Genomic DNA, 19,468 nt, shown 5'->3' with positions numbered 1-19,468 from the left:
AGCTTATAGTCCGGAAAATACGGTACCATGGGTGAAATTTAATAATTTCCACGGCACACCTGACGACCTGGCACTAGTGTGCCGCGGAACAGTGGTTGAAAAACACTGGTCTAGAGTAAGGTTGGACAATAAGTCAATATCAACAAAGTAACACGTCTGACAGAATATTCAATACTTTCTCTGAACAGCTCTGCATTCTGGGGGATGTAGGCAGAGGAAAGGTTTTAGTTGCTCAACCTTTCACAGCCACCTAAGCTAGGTTGGTGGCATTAACTCACTCACTTGCTCTCTGGTTACCTAGCAACTCACTCATTCTTTTGTTACCTAGCAACAACCTCTGGAGTAATGGCGCGCTCACACCACAAGCACGCGTCCGACGCATCTAATACGACGCGCGTACACTTTGAATGCAGACGCTTGACATTTTGCTCTACACCTAGCGTTTGGCGCATCTGGTTTACAATCAAAATCTGTAGGGGCGTGTCGAGGGTGCGTCAGATGTGTCTGCTGTAGCCATTGATTTCCGTTGAACGCGTTGGATGCTCTTGCCGCTTCAAATGCTCAAAATGGTTCAAATCTCGCCACGCTAGACACTCGAATCGCACCATCTTGCCTCATAACTGCTTAAAAATAAACAGTAACGCGTTGAGTGAAAACTGGGTAAAACAGGAAAGGTCACGCTATCTGTTTGGTAGTATTTCAGATATTTGAAACAAATAAAAAAGCCTAATCAATAATTATCGATACTGACTGATATGAATCGCTTACAATGTATGTTTTTCAGCCATACAGTCCAGCTCTAGGTTGTAATGTGGAAAAAAAATAAAAATGGAAAGCATTGCTATTAGCCTGATGCTAAAGCTCTCAGACATTCTGCCTACATTTTACTGAAATCTTATTCTATTGTCTGAAGTTCTAGATAAACTGCAGTTACAGTAAGAGTGGGGTTGTGTGGAAGAAACTACAGAAATGTCACAGCTACAGATACACAGTTGGTTGCCCCTTGAATGTGTCACATGTTGACAGGACCGGCACTTGAGACCGGTCATGACATTCAAGTGGCGTGATGGTCTAGGACAAAGGGGGTGGAGGAGGTTGTGACGGTGTGAAGGGGAGCAGGCTGGGTCAGATCAGGGCCACCGGGTTCGACTATAACCGTGTACCTGGAGCGCTCAGACAGCATTTTGAGAAGGAAGGCTAACAAGCTCTCCGCTCCTCTGAAACAAGAATCAGAAGCAGCCTGGGATTAGAAGCATTAAAACAGATCCTGCATTTCATACAGTGTTAGGTCAAATGGGAAAACTTCACAAAGAGGGGAAGAGAAACTTCATTACGTTAGAGCAATATCTGTGAGTAATATTAGGCCATTTATCATGAGACACTGTTATGTAAGAAGAAATAAAACGGCAGGAATATATAAACAAGCAGTGGGGAGGGTAAATGAATTACGGAGCTTTTTCATAAGTCGGCAGAAGACGGCTTCAGTGCACGCGATCAATCACACAGCAAATTTCACAGCCTCAATTGGATTACTCGGAAGCCGAAGCTGGGGGTTTCTTCGAGGGCAGATCTCACTTTCGCTCTTCCAAAACATGCCCAGAGCTGTCTCTAACACCCTCAAACGAGTACTTACATACATCTAACCCTCCCTGCAGCGGGCCATTTAATTATCAGGGAGATGCTGTCAGCCATCAATCCTCATACAACATCTAAAGAGAAAGGGGACTTTCTGAACTTTTCTAAGCGACTGCATACGTTTCTCTGGTTGCTGCTCTGTGGAGGGTGTGACAGATTGTCGCATGGCTCGCAGCAGAGTTGCTGATCTGTCAGAGACCCAGCAACGCAATCCACAGGGACCTGAGATCAAATGAGTGATCAATAACGACATGTGACATGTGTCAAGTGTATTATGTCAGCAGCTTCATTGAGCTTATTTATTTTGTGGCTGTCGGCTTCAATCAAGGCCAGTTTATAAGCTCTGAGTGGGAAAGACAATGCAGAGGGTCTGAAAGGAAACTGGTCCAACAGCAGGCTTCACACCTGGTGCTATCAGGCAGAAATAATCACAGGCACTGAGCCTTAAATACCAAAGCTCACACCTTGTATTAAACATATCTTCATGACACTTTAGCTCTGTCTTAAGGATCATGCTGAAAAAAGTTCTTATTTTCAGCCAATGCATACATTTGTAAAAGAAATAGGCAAGAGCCAATATGAAAATGCCAATATTCTGTCATTAATAAGATTTTACACAAAAATGTATACTGTACAATGAGCTGTTTGCTTTTATTTGTAACAGCTTTCCAAGCTGCTTTCCAGTTGCAGTTTTAAATCAGAATTACTTTTAATTCATGTAAAAGGGCTGAAATGATTTATCGTATTAATTGATCAGTGAAATAATTGTCAACTGATTTAGTAATCGACTAATTATTAACCGGAGTATAAAGACTCTAAGAAGACCAGCTGCTGAAAGAACAACATTCTCAGAGCAGTAATTACACCAGAACTGTACAAGAAATATATACATTTGTATTTAAGATGTAAAAAAACTTATTTATCTGTAAAACCCAGAACTCATCAAGAAGCCTCATTTTAGCTTCACCTGTTCAAATTCTGTAAAAAATCAAATAATAATCTCCTATAAAGCATCTTTCAATATCCAATTATTTATTGGTTATTACAAAAAAAACGACTCAATTACTCTACAATGATCAAGTGTGTACATTTGATCATTGTAGATTAATTGTGGAACTGCTATGTTATTGCATTTTAGGTGATAAAACATTTAATGCATTGTTAATGCTATATAAAAACGCAGAAGTGATTAAAAGAAAAAATTGCAAAATGTGGCAATTTTTCTATCCGATTAATCATCCGAATAATCAATTACTAAAATAATCGATAGTTTGATTGGTTTCTGCATCTCTAATCAAACTGTGACTAAAGCTTTTAGGCTTTTAACTTGACAACGATGATATGAAACGGGGAAATTATTTAGCTCTGCATGATTAAAAAAATGGTAAATTGTGAAAAATGGACTCAAACCACATAAGTAAGGTGCTTTTGAGACGTTGTCCTCATTCTTTGATGACCTCATTCGTGCACTCTCGAGACCTTTTCTGTCTCTCACACACTCACCCACACTCTGAAATGTTGGGAGGTCCCTCAGTGCAGTGGGCATCACCATCATCACCATCATCATCAGCTGTCTTCATGCTCTCTGGGAGCTTGCAGCTGGACTGTGTGCGTGCCTGTCCACAGGCCTCGGAGCTGGGCCCCGGCTCGGGCCCTGTGCTGCTCGTCTGGGGGATGGTGTACACCTTGGAGGAGTCAGCGGACATACAGTACCTGGCACCGCGGGCCAGTGGACTGCCAGAGTGGTGTGAGCCACTGATCAAACAGCAAAAATAAAGCATAACGTAACTCAAACATGACCAAAACAATGAATGAAATGAAATAACCAAATACAAAACATAAATAATGGTGATAATAATAACAAAAAAGAAGCATTAGCAATAAAAAAAAAATCATGGATGCTTGCAACACAACCCGGCAGATGTATGGAAATTAGTCAAATGATTTATTGTCAGATAGAGCTGGACAATAAATCAATAACAATATATTAAATATATTTATTTACGTGCCTTTTAATGTCCTAAAAATGCTAGATAGATTTGATGTATTATTAATATTATCAATGTAAATTCGTGATAGACGTGTATCAATAAGGTTGTTTGCAGTTCACGGGTGAGACAAATACAAGTCATAAAAAAAATAAATAAAATCAGATTTCACAAAAAATAAGGGTGTTAAAGCCTGCAGTGTGAACGTAGTCTAACTCGCTCACTCTTTAGTTGCCTGACGCCGCAGCAAGTTAAGTTTTCTCCACCGTGCCTCATAACTACTAAAAAATAAACGACGACGGTGTGGAGTGAAAACTTTGTAAAGATCAAGCCACAGGTTTGATAGTATTTCAGATATTTAAAACAAACAAACAAAAAACAAACTAACGAATAATTACTGATAGACTGATACGAAACGGTTAAATTGGAATAAGATTTTCCGCCATATTGTCCAGCCCTAACCTCACAATGGTTCATGAATGGTCAGCATTGCAGCCAGCTAGGATGACATAATCCCCTCCAAATAAAAGTACCTCCCCTTTAACCTACTTCATGAGACGACTCAGTTCCAGTCTGTCATGCTCGTATTCCTGCTGAACTTTGTCCTTTCAATATTTCATCAAATATCAAATGACAGACCGCATTTATGGTTCAGTGCATTCAACCACAAAGAGGCATTTCCTCCTCTTGCTCTCGGTGCTATGCAGAGGTTCCTCAGACATCTGCTGCTCTGACCCCTGCTGATTTATGGGTCTCCAAGCATAACGAGCAAAGCAACTCACACGCTTCCATGTATGCGGAAAACTGTTTCTAATCATGTTATTGGTGTGAATTCACCCTTGAAATTAAGATTGGTTGGTCAAAGTAATGACTTGTTTGCTGACAGAAATATTACCCCAGCGCCAGCTTTGTTCTGTTGTGACAAAATCTAATCATTGTAAGTAGGGTGGTCGAAACATTCCCCAACTCATAATGGCTTCATGTGCTTTGTGAATATGCTTTAAATCACAGCGATTTAAAAATAAGCATGCCGTCATTATCAGAGTCCCACATTCAGCTGGGGTTTTCCCTTTATTAATTTTCCATTTATGATGATGGCGGACAGTTAGGATTTCACGTCTCTTGGCTGCCAAGGACTTTCACTACGACTGCTCAAATAAAAGTCAGACAATAATGAACTCCATAAAGATGTCAACCTCAAAGCTGTAAAACTTTAAAATATGTCCAAAGAAATGATGGTTTGCTTGCTTCTGTTTGCTGAGAATGCTGAACGCTCACCAAATGTGTGAAAACCAGAGATTTTCCAGCCTTTTTATGTCTGAGGGTCACTGAGGAATGCCTGCCCCTTTCGGCTGGATGTAATCATGGTCAAGCAACCACAAACGTTCATTTATTTTCTCTTAATCTAGCTTAAGTCTAAAACGTGCAGTGCTGTAAAACCAGTTTTGCTCCCTTTTTGATTTCCATTCCGTACACATTTTAATTTTAGATAAAGACACCCTGGGTAAGTAGAGAAAAAAAATCTGATTTCCAGGTATAATTTTATTTACTTAAGGGAAAGAGCTATCTAACTAACCTATCTGTAGAAATATTCACACATCTTGTTAAATCATGAAACGATGTGATAACTCGTATTATTTCTGCACAGTTAAAAAAATCTCCAAAAGTAATACAGTAACATGATCCAAATGAAAGGAAGCCAATGACAAATTAATTCAATTCTATTTGAAAAAGGGTTAAAAAGCCATTTCTAAAGTTTTGGGACTCCTGCAAAACCAGGTTGGGAGCCGTTATTAGCAAATGGAGAAAACATTGAACAGTGGAGAATTTTTACCAGGAGTCACCAAATTCACTTCAGGAGCCCGTCGACAGTTTAATAGGGACGTCACAAAAACATAAAGAACATCTATGGGTAAAGATGACTTCTATAGAAGAGTGCCAAGACCAAACCCACTGCCAGCAAATCAAAAAAGCTCATCTTCCATTTGAGGTAAAACTCCTTTCAATGATTCCAAAAACTTTTTAGAATATTCTCTAAACTGACAGACAAACGTGTTTGTTTTTTTTTCAAAGGTGTGTCCTATCGTATCCGATATAAAGCTGAGAACATTTCATTAAAAAAAGATTCTTACTGACAGTAAAAAAATACAGTTAGGTTCTGCTTTTGGACTTGTAAAACTTGCCATAATTGTTAAAATCATAAATTTTGCTCTTTACTAGAAAATCCTAAAGAAGAGCATCTGACGTTAAATTGAAGAGCAGCTGGATTATACGGCAGGACAATAATTCAACCAAATTCATTGCAAGTTATCTTAAACACCAGTTGTCACAGCCAAGGGTCGTAACTACTTTTTCGCAAAGGGCGAGGTTGGTTTGAAAACATTTTTTTCTGAATAAATTATATAAAACGGAATATTTTACAGTAGTTGTCAAGGCAAAGTTTTTCCCTCTTTCCTTACTCCAACATTAAACCAACCCAGATGTGAAAACAGTCTGAGTTTAGATTGCTGGTTAAAACAATAGATCCTCTTTTATTCTTTGCAAAGCGTGAATGAAAACACCCCTCCCCCATTTTCCTTCACAAGGACCGCAGTCTGTCGATGGGAACTGGGATCACACAAGACCCCCTTACCCCCCGCGCTGCTTCAGGCGGAGAGCAGCGACCACCGCCGGCTTCAGCACAGCTGGATAAGCCGGGTGGGAGCTCAGCAGACACTAAGCACCACCAGGTGAGGAGAAGGTCAATGAACAGACACAGACCATTAGTTGTGCATGTAATTTTGCGTGTGTCTGGCAGAACAGATCCAGTATCGGGCTCGATAGGTTGGCGGTCGTGGTGTTTGTCTGCGAGCGCCGATGTATTCCAGAACAGAGGATTTTGCTGTGAGCTATGTAGCATAACAAAGGGTGTGAATTTCCAGCACACGCAAATCAGTTCAGTGACCCGGCTCGGATTGAGCAAACACAGAGCAAAGTAATTACCAATAAAGATGAAAAAGTATCAAAGAGCAACCACTGACTCATGACCTGTCTGTTTTTATTATTATTTTTACAGAAGGTAGACATGGTGCTTCTGTGACTATTTAAGTAACTGTTTCAGTTTGCATCTCCTTCCAAAACAAAAAACACTCAGTGCTTCTGTACCTTGTTTCTGAACCTGGTGATGAAGGTACGTATATCTACTACAAAAACTGGGTGGGCTTCTTTACTAGGACAATACAGAGCCACATTTCTTTACATTTCTTTACAAAGAAAGTAGAGTGCTTGCTACTATTAACTCAGAATATTCAGCTTTTCTTTTCTACAGAAAGTATTCTTGGTTTTTCTATTCTGTGATTACCTGTGACTCTGTCTTGGAAAGGTCCTTCAGCCGTTGCTGCTAAATAAACAGCACTAAGTAGAGTGGATTTTACTGTGATGCATTATTATTATTGGGCCAAACTGAACTGGATGCAGTTGGATATATACTGTAGTAGTACTGTTCCTTGACGTGAAGTGGACCTGTTCTGCAATATAAAAGTGAACTGAATCGAAATGATGCTGAAAATATTTGCCTTGATTATTCCAGTCCTATAGTGGAGGAATTCCCCATCTTCATTTGATGTTTTTCGAGGCTGGGCCAAGGCAAATAATCTTTTTTTTTTTTTAGTTTAGTTGACATTTTGTGAACTTCAAACGTTAAGGTGTTAAAAGCCATCAGTTTTTTGTTCCAATGCTTCCGCAAACCCAGAAAAACATTGTTGTTGTAAAGTTTGGCTGCCATCAGGAAGAAATTAAAGCGTTAACCTTCATCTGTATCGTACCTTGAATGAGACGAAATCTCGCTGAGGTCTCCAATGCTGCCCTCTGTCATGTGACTACCCATGATGGCTGAAGCGAAGCCTTGCTGCAAGTATAGTTTCCCATGATCCTCTTCTGTCATTTCGTCCTCGTGGTGCTCAGAGACCCAGGGGTGTCCCTGTTCCCCGACCCTGCCCTGCAGCAACACCCGGGCTCCGGGGGGCACGCAGGGATTCGTGTCTATGCCGCTGTCTGTGGAGGCGCCTTTGATGTAGGTGAGGCCCAGCATCTCCGGGTCCATCAGATCTCCAGAACCAAAGTGCTTATCATCGCTGTTACTGGAGGCGTTGCTTGAAAGAGTGTTGCTACTAGAGTGGCTTGAGTTTTTATCGCCAGTCTGGTGGAGAGAGGGAAAGGGCGAGAGGGGTGAAGGGAAAAGAGAAATTAAACTGGGTCAGGTAATTGCAGATTGTTCTTATAGTTGTTTTAACGGACTCGCTGTGCCAGACGATGAGGGTTCGGAGTGATTCCACTCTGACTGATGTTATTACAAGAGATGAGCCTGTCAGACAGCAGGGTAGACTAGGTATATGTACAGGAAACATTTAAAAATAAGAGTGTTAATGTTTTTACAGCCCTCTTTCACACACACTGCATCTCTATTTTATGTTCATGGTGTGATTTTAATCTAATTTGAAGGACGTCTAACAGATAACCAAAGTAAAGACTGAGTAATATGTGATACTAGTAAATCTCAGACTAAGAAAATAAACTATGAATTACATGAAATTGACCTGACACTCTTTATTTACTATGCTATGCTCAACATTGTTAAATCGTGGATGCAACTTAAATCACATTGAATCAAAAGCAGATGAGGGGGAAAAAAGAGCTCTGTGCCAAGAGGAAGGTTTGATTTTTTTCTTTTATGTAGAAAGCCTGGGTTAATGAAAACATAGCTTAAAGCACCAACTGACAGAAAGGAGCAATTAGTTGGATAAGGAAGAAGATGAGTTGATGTTGAGTCAAAAAAACGGCGAAAGAAAAAAGAAAATATAGATAAAATAGACAGGAGAGACTAAGGCTAATAAAATATTAACAATTTTACTAAAATATGCCCTAGAAAAGTGTGAGATGGCCAGAAATGGTGATGGGATGAGGCACACGGTTGCTTGCTGATGAAGGATATGTGACAACTGGAAAGAGCGAGAGAATAGCAGCACAGTTCAGCTCCTGATGGCTGTAAAGTCCATTTCTAAATCAAACACACGAGGAGCAAAGCAGGTCTGAAACTGCTGCACAGCTTTTAAAAACATTGAGACCGTCGTAATGCACAAAACACTCCGATCTGACCTTCGTCTTACATTTAACTGCTCTCTTTCAAAACATTTGAAAAGAAAAATACTCAACAGATCTTTTAGATTAGTCATAGCAACCTCCTGAATCTTCAACATTTGCTCATCTTTATTGAAATGCAAATGTTAAGCTCTAAAGAATGTCTCTTCTTTGAAATATCTTGTTTTAAATTAATCCATTAGTCAACTTTAGGTGAGTTAAAGGTTTGAAACTCTAAAAATCTTAATCTGTATTCTCATTCAACAGATTTGTTTGCACTAAATGTCTACTTGCTTTGTGAAATTCTTGCATCTCTGAGTAACTTTTCCTCAGAGATACTAACGCAAACTATTTTGCGTTAGTTTGGTTCCAGTAAGATCCAAAAGGTAAAATAAACGAAACATTGACAACCTAGATGGACGAACCAGCTGTTCCCTCTCGCCTCATGCTGTTTTAAACAGCTGTTTGTTTTTCCTACTGAGGAAGTTTTCTGGTTGTGGCAAAATTTACAGTCAAAGTGGTTCAGAAATTTTGAATCCCTATTTTTCTTTCCCTTTAAATCTTTTTAAACAACCACTTGCAACATCAGGTTGCATGTTGAACTTCAAAATGCTGCAGGACAAATTTGTATAGTAGAATTAGAAATAAACTGTGTTCCAATTTCTTGCATTTTTTTTTTGTTTTACTTAAATTGTTAAAAACATATCTCAATAAAAACATAATCTTTAGTGACAGTCAACTAATGTTAATTGTGAAAAACATAAAACATACATAGGGTCCTTGCTTATTAGGGAGTTATTGAGACTGATAAAGAATGTAGATTGATATGTTTTTTTTTTTTTGTTTGTTTTTTTTACCATTGAGTCCCAGAAACCTAACAATGTAGAGAATATGCTTAAATGTCATGCTGTCAGCTTGAGTCAACCTAAATGATTGCAGAGAAGAGATTCACCCTGGAAAGCTTGTTTGGCGAGTCCTTTCCTCCTTCCCTTTGCTTCAGAGGATTCAGGATCTTCGTGGAGGGTATGTGCCATTTGGCCTCTGTGGAGAACCATGAAAGACAACATTTAAAAGAAAATAACCCATAAATAATACAATCTCTACATTACTTTGCTTTTACTATACGGCATCTTTATGTAGAATAAACTTGAATCTCGATTAGATTCACCTGCAGATCTGGTTCTTTCCAGGGTGGGCTCTCTCTCCCTGCGAATCTCTCCATCGGCTCCTTGGATGTCGCCCGCCCGCTCATGCAGTATAGGGGACGGACACCTGAAAAAAGGCACAAAAAAAAGGCTCAAAATGATTTTCAATCTATTGTGTGAGCTTTGTTTCCTAGTCAAAGAAAGGCTTCAAAAGACCTACCGCGGATTTAAAGCAATTAGCTCAAGTTTCTTTAAGGTCAAATCACTTGAGCTTATAAAAGAATAAAGAAGCTGCCAGACAGCTCTGGCGAGAGGCCTGTTTTCATTCCGCTCAACATGCCAAGCTGTTCCTTGCTCTTGACAAAAGGGAAAGAAAAATCACATTTTTCAATGCAGGTCTTAATTATCGCTTCGAGGGCTAATCGGGGTTACAGGGGCCAGGGTGTCTCGTTATCTTTAACAAAGACGCTAACTGGAGATCAGTCGTCTGGTCTGGAGAAGCCTCAGCGGTCCTCAGCAGTTCAGAGAAAGTTTGAGGCTTTTAAAGGCAAAGAAGGGGGAAGATGCAGCTCTAATGAAGGTCTAGAATCATTCATTCACAGATGTAGGTGTTGAATTTGAGTCAAGAATGACAAAAATCATGCCGGCACTGTCTGCAGTCTCAGAGGCAATAATCCAGGCATCTATTCAAACTTATTAAATTGATAAGATTAGGCCAAGTAACATTCTGCTTATAAATTTGTAATGAATAAGAATTAATTTTAGAACATTTTGGTTTCAAAGGCTGTGTACAGAGAAGATTTTAAAGTAAGAACCATTAAAAATACTGAACTGAAATGCATATGAGACAGTGTTAATGTTTGAAATAAAACAAAACAAAACAGAAGCTCCAAAAAGTTCCAAGAAATATAAAGAAATAAAAAATCTAATGCATGATATTCATAAAACACCATCTGGTCTTCTGTGTTGCTAAGCCGTAGCAAGCACAGTATAACATTTCTGGTGGATTATTTCCTGTAAAAAATGTGTTACGACAAAAGCACACTGATGATTTGGTCATTTCATGCAGAAAAATTGCCAGGTCTTAGAAATAGTGCGAGCACTGATTGAAGCCGCATTCACAACAGCGAGAAAAAAGAAGATATAATCATAGAGAGACTATTTTATATCAAAAAGGAAAAGTAACTCATTTATGTTTCTTTTACCCATCATATCCGGGCTGCTGGGACCAGTTGCTGCTGCCGCATGGACCCGGATCGCTGGAGGAGGATTGGTTACTGGGTGAGCTGCGGTAGTGCTGGTCTCCCTTGTTGCATATAGTGACCTGGGGATTCTCCATGTCCTGCAAAGTCCTGTAAAAAACGCCGGAGGTTAGTAAAAAAAAAACTGCTAATGTTGGAAATTTCTGTCTGACCAACATAAAAGATAAAAGCGAATCATTTCAGCACTAATCCACTCTCCTTGTACATTTATTTATTTAAAAAAAACATGCAAAACCTGTCGAGACTGCACCTTGAAAAACATATTACCCAAACATTAGCATCACTATCACTTGGTGTCACAGCAGAAAATAGTTCCTTTGCATGTGAGCGCCTGGGATAATCTCCATAGAAAATGTTGGAGCTGTCAGTAAGAAAGAAGGCGTCTTGTTCTCCAAAGATAAACACAAAAGAGATTAGTTCTGCTTATAAGCCACAGAAAGTAATCCAGATGGCGACTCTATGTATGCATGTAGCATGAGGAGATTCTGAATTTACACAAGATTCTTGCTAGAAACCTGAAGTTTGGTCATTTCTTTTATCGTCATTGTTTCTTCAAGTTTTTTTTTTTTCTATAACCATTTAAGTAGCTCGCTGCTAACTTTTGTTGAAGATAAAAAAATGCCCATCATTTCCCTTCAGCTTATAGTGCCATGCAAATGCATTCATAACCAATAAAGTTTATACTTTTTAACATGTTGGAGGATTTGATTCTCTATGCAGTGACACACACCGCTCTTCCTTCTCCCATCCTGCTGCATTCAAAATACCGTCACATCTCACATTCTCAGTGTCTCAAGAGAGCTAAACAGAAATTTTACTAAGAGGATTTTGTTATTAAGCGAATCCGCTTTATGGTCATCTTATGATTAAACATAAAACAAAAACAAACAACTGATTCTTTCTCTGCAGTGCGGTACTAAAAGACGTATGGACTGGTATTGGTTTGTGGCCCAGCGGTTGGGGATCTCTCAGGTACGGGCCATAAATTTACAGCTTACGTGTAAAAAAAACACTGTGTTGGAGAGCTAAAGCCATAAATACAAGGTCCCTATTGTGAAACTGCTGCAGGGATTATTTTCATCAACAGGGTGAATCCTGACAGAAAACGCCAGGGTAGCGAGGTAAACATACTTCTAGAGGCACAACTTAATGGCTTTTGGCCAACTATTTAGATATGTTAATTTTCAGTAGGTCATAAAATTCTTAGAATAATACTGATTCAATTTAGGACTGCAGAAAATCTCAAACATACAAGATTTTGGCTCTTGAAGACTGGATCCTTGGCTACCCTTATTTTAGGTCAAATGGAACGGCTTATTATGTAAAATCTCTCTGAGAATCTTTGCCAAAACTTGAAAATGAAAGTTCACAGAGGCTCCCTGATCAATCTGACTGGTCTTGAGCTATTTTTCATAAATGTGTCTGTGCAAAACTAGTAGAAACAAACCCCAAAGGACTTGCAGCTGTAATTGCATCGATAGGTATTTTTCTACACAAAGCATTGACTCCAATACAAAAGCAGGCCAAATTGATTTTTGCAGATTTGTAACTGCTAAAAGAAATATCACAAACAAAATATTCCTATAAAATGTATTGAGGTTTGTGGTTGTGAAGTCAAAAAACTTGACTGCAAGGCAAAGTACATATGTATAGTAAAAGTATGTTTTATTTAGACTTTAAGAATACTTTAGTTACTACAAAGGATAACAAATTAGATCTTCGTTGTCATCTGCACACTTTTCTTTAACATAAAAATAAGCCGTCACAAAATAAATCCCTGCACACACCATCAAACACATTAGTTTGATCGCAACATTTCCTCTCCTCCGCTGAGTCCTTGCACTTTAATTTGAAACAGCAGCATCTGCCTTCTTGTTCTCCTTTTCCTCCTCCCTAGAGATAAGATGTTCTGAGAAGGGGGATATCAAATGCAATATTCCTCTCTGTGGTGCAATATCGTCTGAAGGTGCTCTCTGGTTTTGTAACATAGACATATTTTATATAGCACAGACTCTTGAATCAAATTGATGTTAGGTTGGGATTATGCTGTATGGTGGCAGTTTTAAAGGTGATCTATTATGGTACCTTGAGCAAGTTAGTATCTCTATGGGATGTAAAAAACATGCTCATTAATTTTTTTTTTTTTCACAAAATCATTCTTAGAAATTGAGATTTTAGTCTGGTCAACGTTTACGCTCGCATGTGAAAATGGCTTCAAACAGATGCGCAATAATACAGCTGTACATTTTTGAAAAGTAAAAGTCCTCTGGATGGTAACTCAACAACAAAACATTTGTCTTTTCCACCTGACCAAATATCTTGAAACTCAGCTTGGGTTACTAGGTGACGGGCGGAACTCTACTGGGGTTGCTAGGAAACAGGGTGGACTTCACTGGGGTTGCTAGGCGAGGGTCAGTGCCTGTTGATTTGAGACGTTACATTTCAAAGGTTTTTGAAAAAGTTAATTTCCAGAAACCAAAAAACATTTGATTATTTCCAAAAGCTGGGTGGATGTTTTTTTTTTTTTTTTAAGCGGTTGGGCTGTTTTTCAGAAGCAGTAAAAACCGAAATGGAAGTACAAAAACATGCAAAACCAGAATTTGCAAAGTACGTCTCCTTTATGCTGTAGATCCTTCCTTAAGAGAGACAGAGAGACTTCCTGCCAAGTTTCTGTCTTCAGTTATTGCTACCATTTAGAGAAATAAAAGTTACACATTTAAAGCCTTTTCTGATATGCTAGTACTTTCATTGCCATCTATTCCTAATGGTTTTAGTCATCTGCACAGCTTTGCCGCACTTAAAATGATTGAGAGTCATCTCTAACCATTACATCTTCTTCTTCTTCAATTAGTCAAACTATTAAAGGAAATGACAACATAATTTATGTTGATTTATGCCTATAGAATATGCTCCTGCATAATAACACCCTTTCGTTCTCTCCCTCGCCTCCTTTACAACCAACCACCCCCCTCTGGGGCGCTACACGTCGTGGTCTGGGGAAGAGCGCTGTCTTTGTTTCTGTAGTAATTGGATGAGATGAGCCGAGCCGTGTCAGTGTCCCTATCACCTCCTCCTCAGCAGGGTGCAAGGAAGAGGAAGGGAGAGCGGCGAAAAAGGGAGCGAGGGAGAATGGGAGTTCTCCCACTTCCAGAGAGCCTGATTAGACAGGGAAGGCGGCCATTATCCAAGTATAGTCAGAGCAGGCAACACCGGGGAGGAGAGGTGGGGGGGTCGGTGTGACACACTGGAAAGGTTATCATGACTGTAGGGGTTTCATTAGTCTGAACAAATCACTGCTTTACATGGCTCAATGGAGATGTCCAAAATAGGACAGGAACAAAGTCTGAGTGTGGCCTTATCATCTGAAGGGAGATGAAAGCAGGGCTGTGAATTCATTGGACTAAAATGCTCCGTTTGTATGTATGCAAATAAGTGAACACAATAACAGCTCCTCAAAGTGTCCCTGTGGCTCTTTTCTAAATGCGAAAAAAAAAAAAAAAAACAGAGTTCAAAGATTTGCTCGCACAGAACCGCGGGTGGCGACGTTTGATCGTAGTTCTCATGAAAACCCCTGAGCAGAAATGTCTTAAAAGCTTTGTTTCCTCTCTTGATTTGTCTGACAAACTTGTAAGATAGTTTTCCAACCATCCTAACAGGATAATTAACCACATATCAGTTTCATTGCAGCTTAATAGTCATACTAACCGGGAAGAATGTTTTGGTACAGAAATGAACTATTTTGTTAAAAGGAGGACAACAGAAATAAAGGCACTGAGGAATTGTTTTTTTTTTATGTTTTTAAGTGTCTTATGAGAGTTTAAGAATGCTAAGGGACTAATAAAATCCATCCATCCATCCATCCATCCATCCATCCATCCATCCATCCATCCATCCATCCATCCATCCATCCATCCATCCATCAAGTACTAAAGAGACAGTTGCAGTCAGAAATGGCTTCAAAATGACAAAATATAAATTTTTGCAATAATTAAATATAAGTCTCCTTTAGCTTAAAGGCTGTTTGATGAGGCGGTCTTGCTGGGAACTGATTGTGTGCTGGCTGAAAGCGGAACTTTGCAGTTGTCCACTGCTGAGAATTAGTCCATCAGTTGGTAAAAGAGGTCTTGGACCCAAAAGAAACAGGAGAGTTCGCTAATGAAATAAAATAAAAGCAAACATCAGGGGTGGCCGAATCAAAAACCTGCGTTGGAAAATAACTGGTGGATCACAGGGGAGTCTTGCAGTAGGCAAAACAAAAACAGTTCAATACATTCAAGTGAAGATGTCTCAAAGGCAAACAGAGGATTTTACATGCAGTGCCGCTTTTCGCATTCTTCACTCACATAAAGCTGTGATCTGCTTTACGCTCAGACCTGAGGAATAGATGCGTTCACCATGTTTGGGTTGATCCTCATCTGGTTTGATATGAAAACCTCCTGAGTTATTTTTAGCTTGTCGTATTTAGAGCTCTGGTTGGGAGAACAACAGAAAGTTTTACCTGGAGCCATCTGGCAGCTTCCTATCGAAGGAAGTGCTTCGCGGGATGACGGCTTGGTGCTGCTGGAGGATCTGCTGACACTGCAGCCGGTCAGGACCCTGAGTGGGCGAGCCCCGGGACAGAGGCGCCCCAGCGGTGGCCGGGACCCGGTGCCAGGTGGTGTTTCTCCTGAAGGGCGTCTTGTACTCGCAGGGCTGGCCCTCGCTGTCCACCTTGTACTCCACCATTGGTATCCGGTAAAGTTCGGAACAGCCCCTGAAGGAAAGGAATCAAAAATATCATCAAGGTTAAAAGTCATCAACAAGTTGCACCAGAGGCTAAAGTAGGAAATAAAATCTTTAATCTTCTGAGTTTTTTTCCAAAATCACTGACTAGAGTAACATGAAACACACTTAATCTGGTAGACTCGGTTCGATAAGGGACCAAAATTGCAACATTTGTTACATTTTCATCTGGAGAAGTTCGCTTTCACACTGCACTGTGTCAAACGAACCAAATCCTTTGAAAAACCTGTTCACCTCCTCACCAGTGGGGGCGCTGTGCCAAGAACCACTGAAGGAAACAACAAAAAAAAATCTGAAAAAGACACAAGTTCAACTTCTTTCTTAACGACATGCAAACAAAAAGTCTCATTTTTAATCACATTTGTTCAAGAAAAGACACAAAAACTTTTAAATATTTAACATAAAGGCGATATTTAGATAGATTAATTCACACTTTCCAGTATAATCACAATACATGTCAAACAGAGGCAAACATGCACACAGGGTCCGTATGGGCATATCCTAATCACAAAGAACTATAAAGAGGAATTTAATGGCAGCTTTCCTTGAGGCTTTAAGGAGGCGATTTGTCCCTCCATTTTTATTACCACTACTCTCACAATCCTGAGGATATCTCACAAGAGGAGGCCTGTGATGCCATTTCATGCAGCATTAATCTTCTGGCCTGGGCAGAGCCGTGGATGTGTGAAGTGAAGGTGGGTTTACTGGGTGGTGGGTTGAGGTTAAACAGCCTGGACGCTCTGCCAGCTCTCCATCAGTATCTCAAGTATGAGTCAGATGATTACACAGCCCTCGCCCCCTACTCACTCTATTTTCCAGGATGTACTGAAGGATGAAGAGCTCTGTATACTTTGCTGTGGTCATACATGTACAAACAGTGGTGCTTGAGGTGGACGCTCTGATTGAAAAGGCTGCAGCGGAGGGGGCGGGTAATCCCTCTCAGAGGGGACCTTTCATCAAGCTGCTAGACCGTGGGTGGCTGGGCTGTTTACAGCTGACCTCCCATTGGAGATACTGGACGCAAAAAAGGAAGATCAGCATCACTTTATGCTTGCTTTTGAATAAAAATTGAACAATTCATCTATATCCTACAGTTTTAGATATGTAGTAAATGCATACTACATTTTTGGCTGCAAAAACAGTCCCAACATATCAAGGCGGTGACTCTGTTAGATCGACCAAGGATATTAGCAGTATCCATGGACTATTTTGTGTATTTATTCCAAAAATAATTCAGTTTTCCCATTCCTTTCATTCTACAATCCGGGGTCCTCCGGTCAGTTTTAATTTCCGGATGCTAAATTGCCCAGACTGTTGGTCAATTGTTTTTAAACAGAGCTGCTAATCCCCTCATTACCTTGATTAACTGAGAGTGTGTGGTCATGCTTAGTAGCCACGCGCCATTACTCCCAGCTAAAGGCTAAGCCCTGGTAACAGCCTGCAAAAGTCTCAAACTCTGTCGCTTGCTGTGATTTCTACACCAGAATATTTAAGCAGTAAAAGGATGAAATCCTCTGGAGAAATTTTTCATCAGCACCAGTGTGAGCTTAAAACCTTCAGTTGATCTGATGGCAGGAGAATGTGTTTGCTTTTAAATGTATAAGAGGAGTCTCTTTCTCTCTGTGTATAAATCAATTTGAAACTGCAGGAAATGAGTGTTTAGACAACTGCTAAAGAAAAGCTGAATGGTTGTAGAAGAGGAGGTGAAGAGGAAGTGGACAAAGTTGTGTTCAAATTAACAGCAGTGGGTTTAAGAAAGCCAATATAGACTCTATATACTCATAATAATCTTAATTTCCATATAGATAGAAATATACTCAGGACATTTTCCAAAGCTAATTTATTATTAATCTATTAAAAGTGGGAGAAAAGTTGTTCAAGCCGCTGCTGCGTTTTTCTTTGCAGACTCAAACATGTACCGCAAAAACTGAAAAGTACTTGAAGATTGAGTTTTTCTGTGAATCGCGGAACTAATATCGAGTTGCATAAACACAGTTTCCAAGAACTGCTTCACATCTGTGCTACATTGAGTCCTCCCACTTCTGAAACCTGTGAATACATGTTGAAGCTATGGATGACAGGACTGCATCACACAATTCCTCCATATTTCATGTTGTTTTTTGCCTCAGAAATAGCATGTTTGATGTCACTTCACAGGTTTATATTAGTTTAAACTACAGGGTATTAAGCTGACTGCTGTTGATCGCCCTGGAGCTTCATCTTTTACAATTTCTTTACTCTTTGATCCATTTAAATGGCAGTTTTCCATTTTCTAAAATTCCATTTTCTAACCCTTTCCGTTTTTTTATTTCCATGTTAAAGCATTTGAGATACAGCTTGATTATATGATTGGAAAACATATCACGATATAAGCGATTCACATCGGTCGATATCGATAATTTTTGATTAAGTTTTAGTTTTAAACATTGGAAATACTACCAAAATGTTTTATCCACAGTTTTCACTTCACATCATTGTTGTTTTGAGGTCATTTTAACCAACTAGCCTCATCACTTTATGCAAGATTTAATATGTTTTCCTATCTGAACTCAAATTTCTTCAACATATTTATAACCTCTGACACAAAAAGTGATTTATCTTGTGATGTTTGAACACAGCTGCTTGAAGTTAAAGCTAAAGTCATGTTAAAAATTTAAAATATAACATCATAAAGAAGCTGATGGGACAAATAGCTTCTTTAGCAGCTTCAAATAGAATAGACCTGAAAAGTTCTTAAAAAAGCTTCTTTAAATAAAAAGTGTTGAAAAAAGGGAATGAGAGAGAAATTAGCCCTGATTTTTATTTTTATCTTTGCAGTAAATCAATCTGTTTGGGGGGGAAAAAGCCGCTCTGGTGAAGGATATGAGAGGATTAAGCAACAGCAATTAGTGACGCAGGTTTTTGGTTTAGCAGAGCTGCCGTCTTTAACTGGATGCTGGCATGGAAAGTGAGAAATCCAGCTTTACTTTGGTCCAGAGGGAAATCCGCTATGACAAGTCTGATGCCGCTTCAAAGTAAAGGTTGCAAATGAACATTTAAATGTCACAAATGAGACTCATTATCAGCAGGTTGAACACAGATGAAATTATGGTTCTGTGCCATTTTCCCAAAATAATCCTCAGAATCAAATTGCAAAATATTGAAACCCAGGTCAGGTTATTCAAAAAGCTTGCAGGCAAAGTCAAAATCCTGGTTATGCAATGACAGTCTGTCTGTTTCTATTCGTATGTCCTGTAATATCCCACTATATTGCATATTGAGCTGATTTTTTTGTTTATTGCATGGCCACATGCAATCACTGCCATGTTCTGTGCATCACATTCCTGTTTCTAAGACCTAATCTTCTCCATCTTTTTCCCATTAGTTTGATCCAAAGGATAACATGTTGAACTTGTTTAAAGCCTTTCAGAGTGACGATGGAAAAGCGTTTCATTTTGCTCTTTGTTAAAACCACATCCAGCTCTCAGTCTAAATCCATAGGATGCAAGGTACCGCTAATATCAGTGCCATATCTCCCGCATGTGAGGAGAAATGGAATAAA

At 39.5% G+C, this 19,468-nt stretch overlaps 1 protein-coding gene across 6 annotated transcripts in view; it reads right to left on the bottom strand.

The window, feature by feature from the left end:
* Nucleotides 1-19,468, bottom strand: part of LOC106962748 (signal-induced proliferation-associated 1-like protein 2) — a 114,108-nt gene that overhangs the window by 24,840 nt on the left and 69,800 nt on the right. For 3 of the 6 annotated variants that reach the window (XM_015057337.1, XM_015057338.1, XM_015057341.1), the window contains 7 exons: nucleotides 15,644-15,898; nucleotides 11,089-11,235; nucleotides 9,907-10,010; nucleotides 9,691-9,779; nucleotides 7,427-7,800; nucleotides 3,139-3,390; nucleotides 1,164-1,217 (listed from right to left, as the gene is read on the bottom strand). In XM_015057337.1, the coding sequence (XP_014912823.1) occupies nucleotides 1,164-1,217; nucleotides 3,139-3,390; nucleotides 7,427-7,800; nucleotides 9,691-9,779; nucleotides 9,907-10,010; nucleotides 11,089-11,235; nucleotides 15,644-15,898 (1,275 nt within the window). The remainder of the gene's footprint in view (nucleotides 1-1,163; nucleotides 1,218-3,138; nucleotides 3,391-7,426; nucleotides 7,801-9,690; nucleotides 9,780-9,906; nucleotides 10,011-11,088; nucleotides 11,236-15,643; nucleotides 15,899-19,468) is intronic. The other 3 variants (XM_015057339.1, XM_015057342.1, XM_015057343.1) reach the window with 3 other exon arrangements.

Source organism: Poecilia latipinna, unplaced genomic scaffold, assembly GCF_001443285.1.
Source record: "Poecilia latipinna isolate Pla-1442-1.1 unplaced genomic scaffold, P_latipinna-1.0 Scaffold1455, whole genome shotgun sequence".
Classification (NCBI taxonomy): Eukaryota; Metazoa; Chordata; class Actinopteri; order Cyprinodontiformes; family Poeciliidae; genus Poecilia; species Poecilia latipinna.
This window is presented reverse-complemented; position numbering and strand designations above follow the sequence as displayed.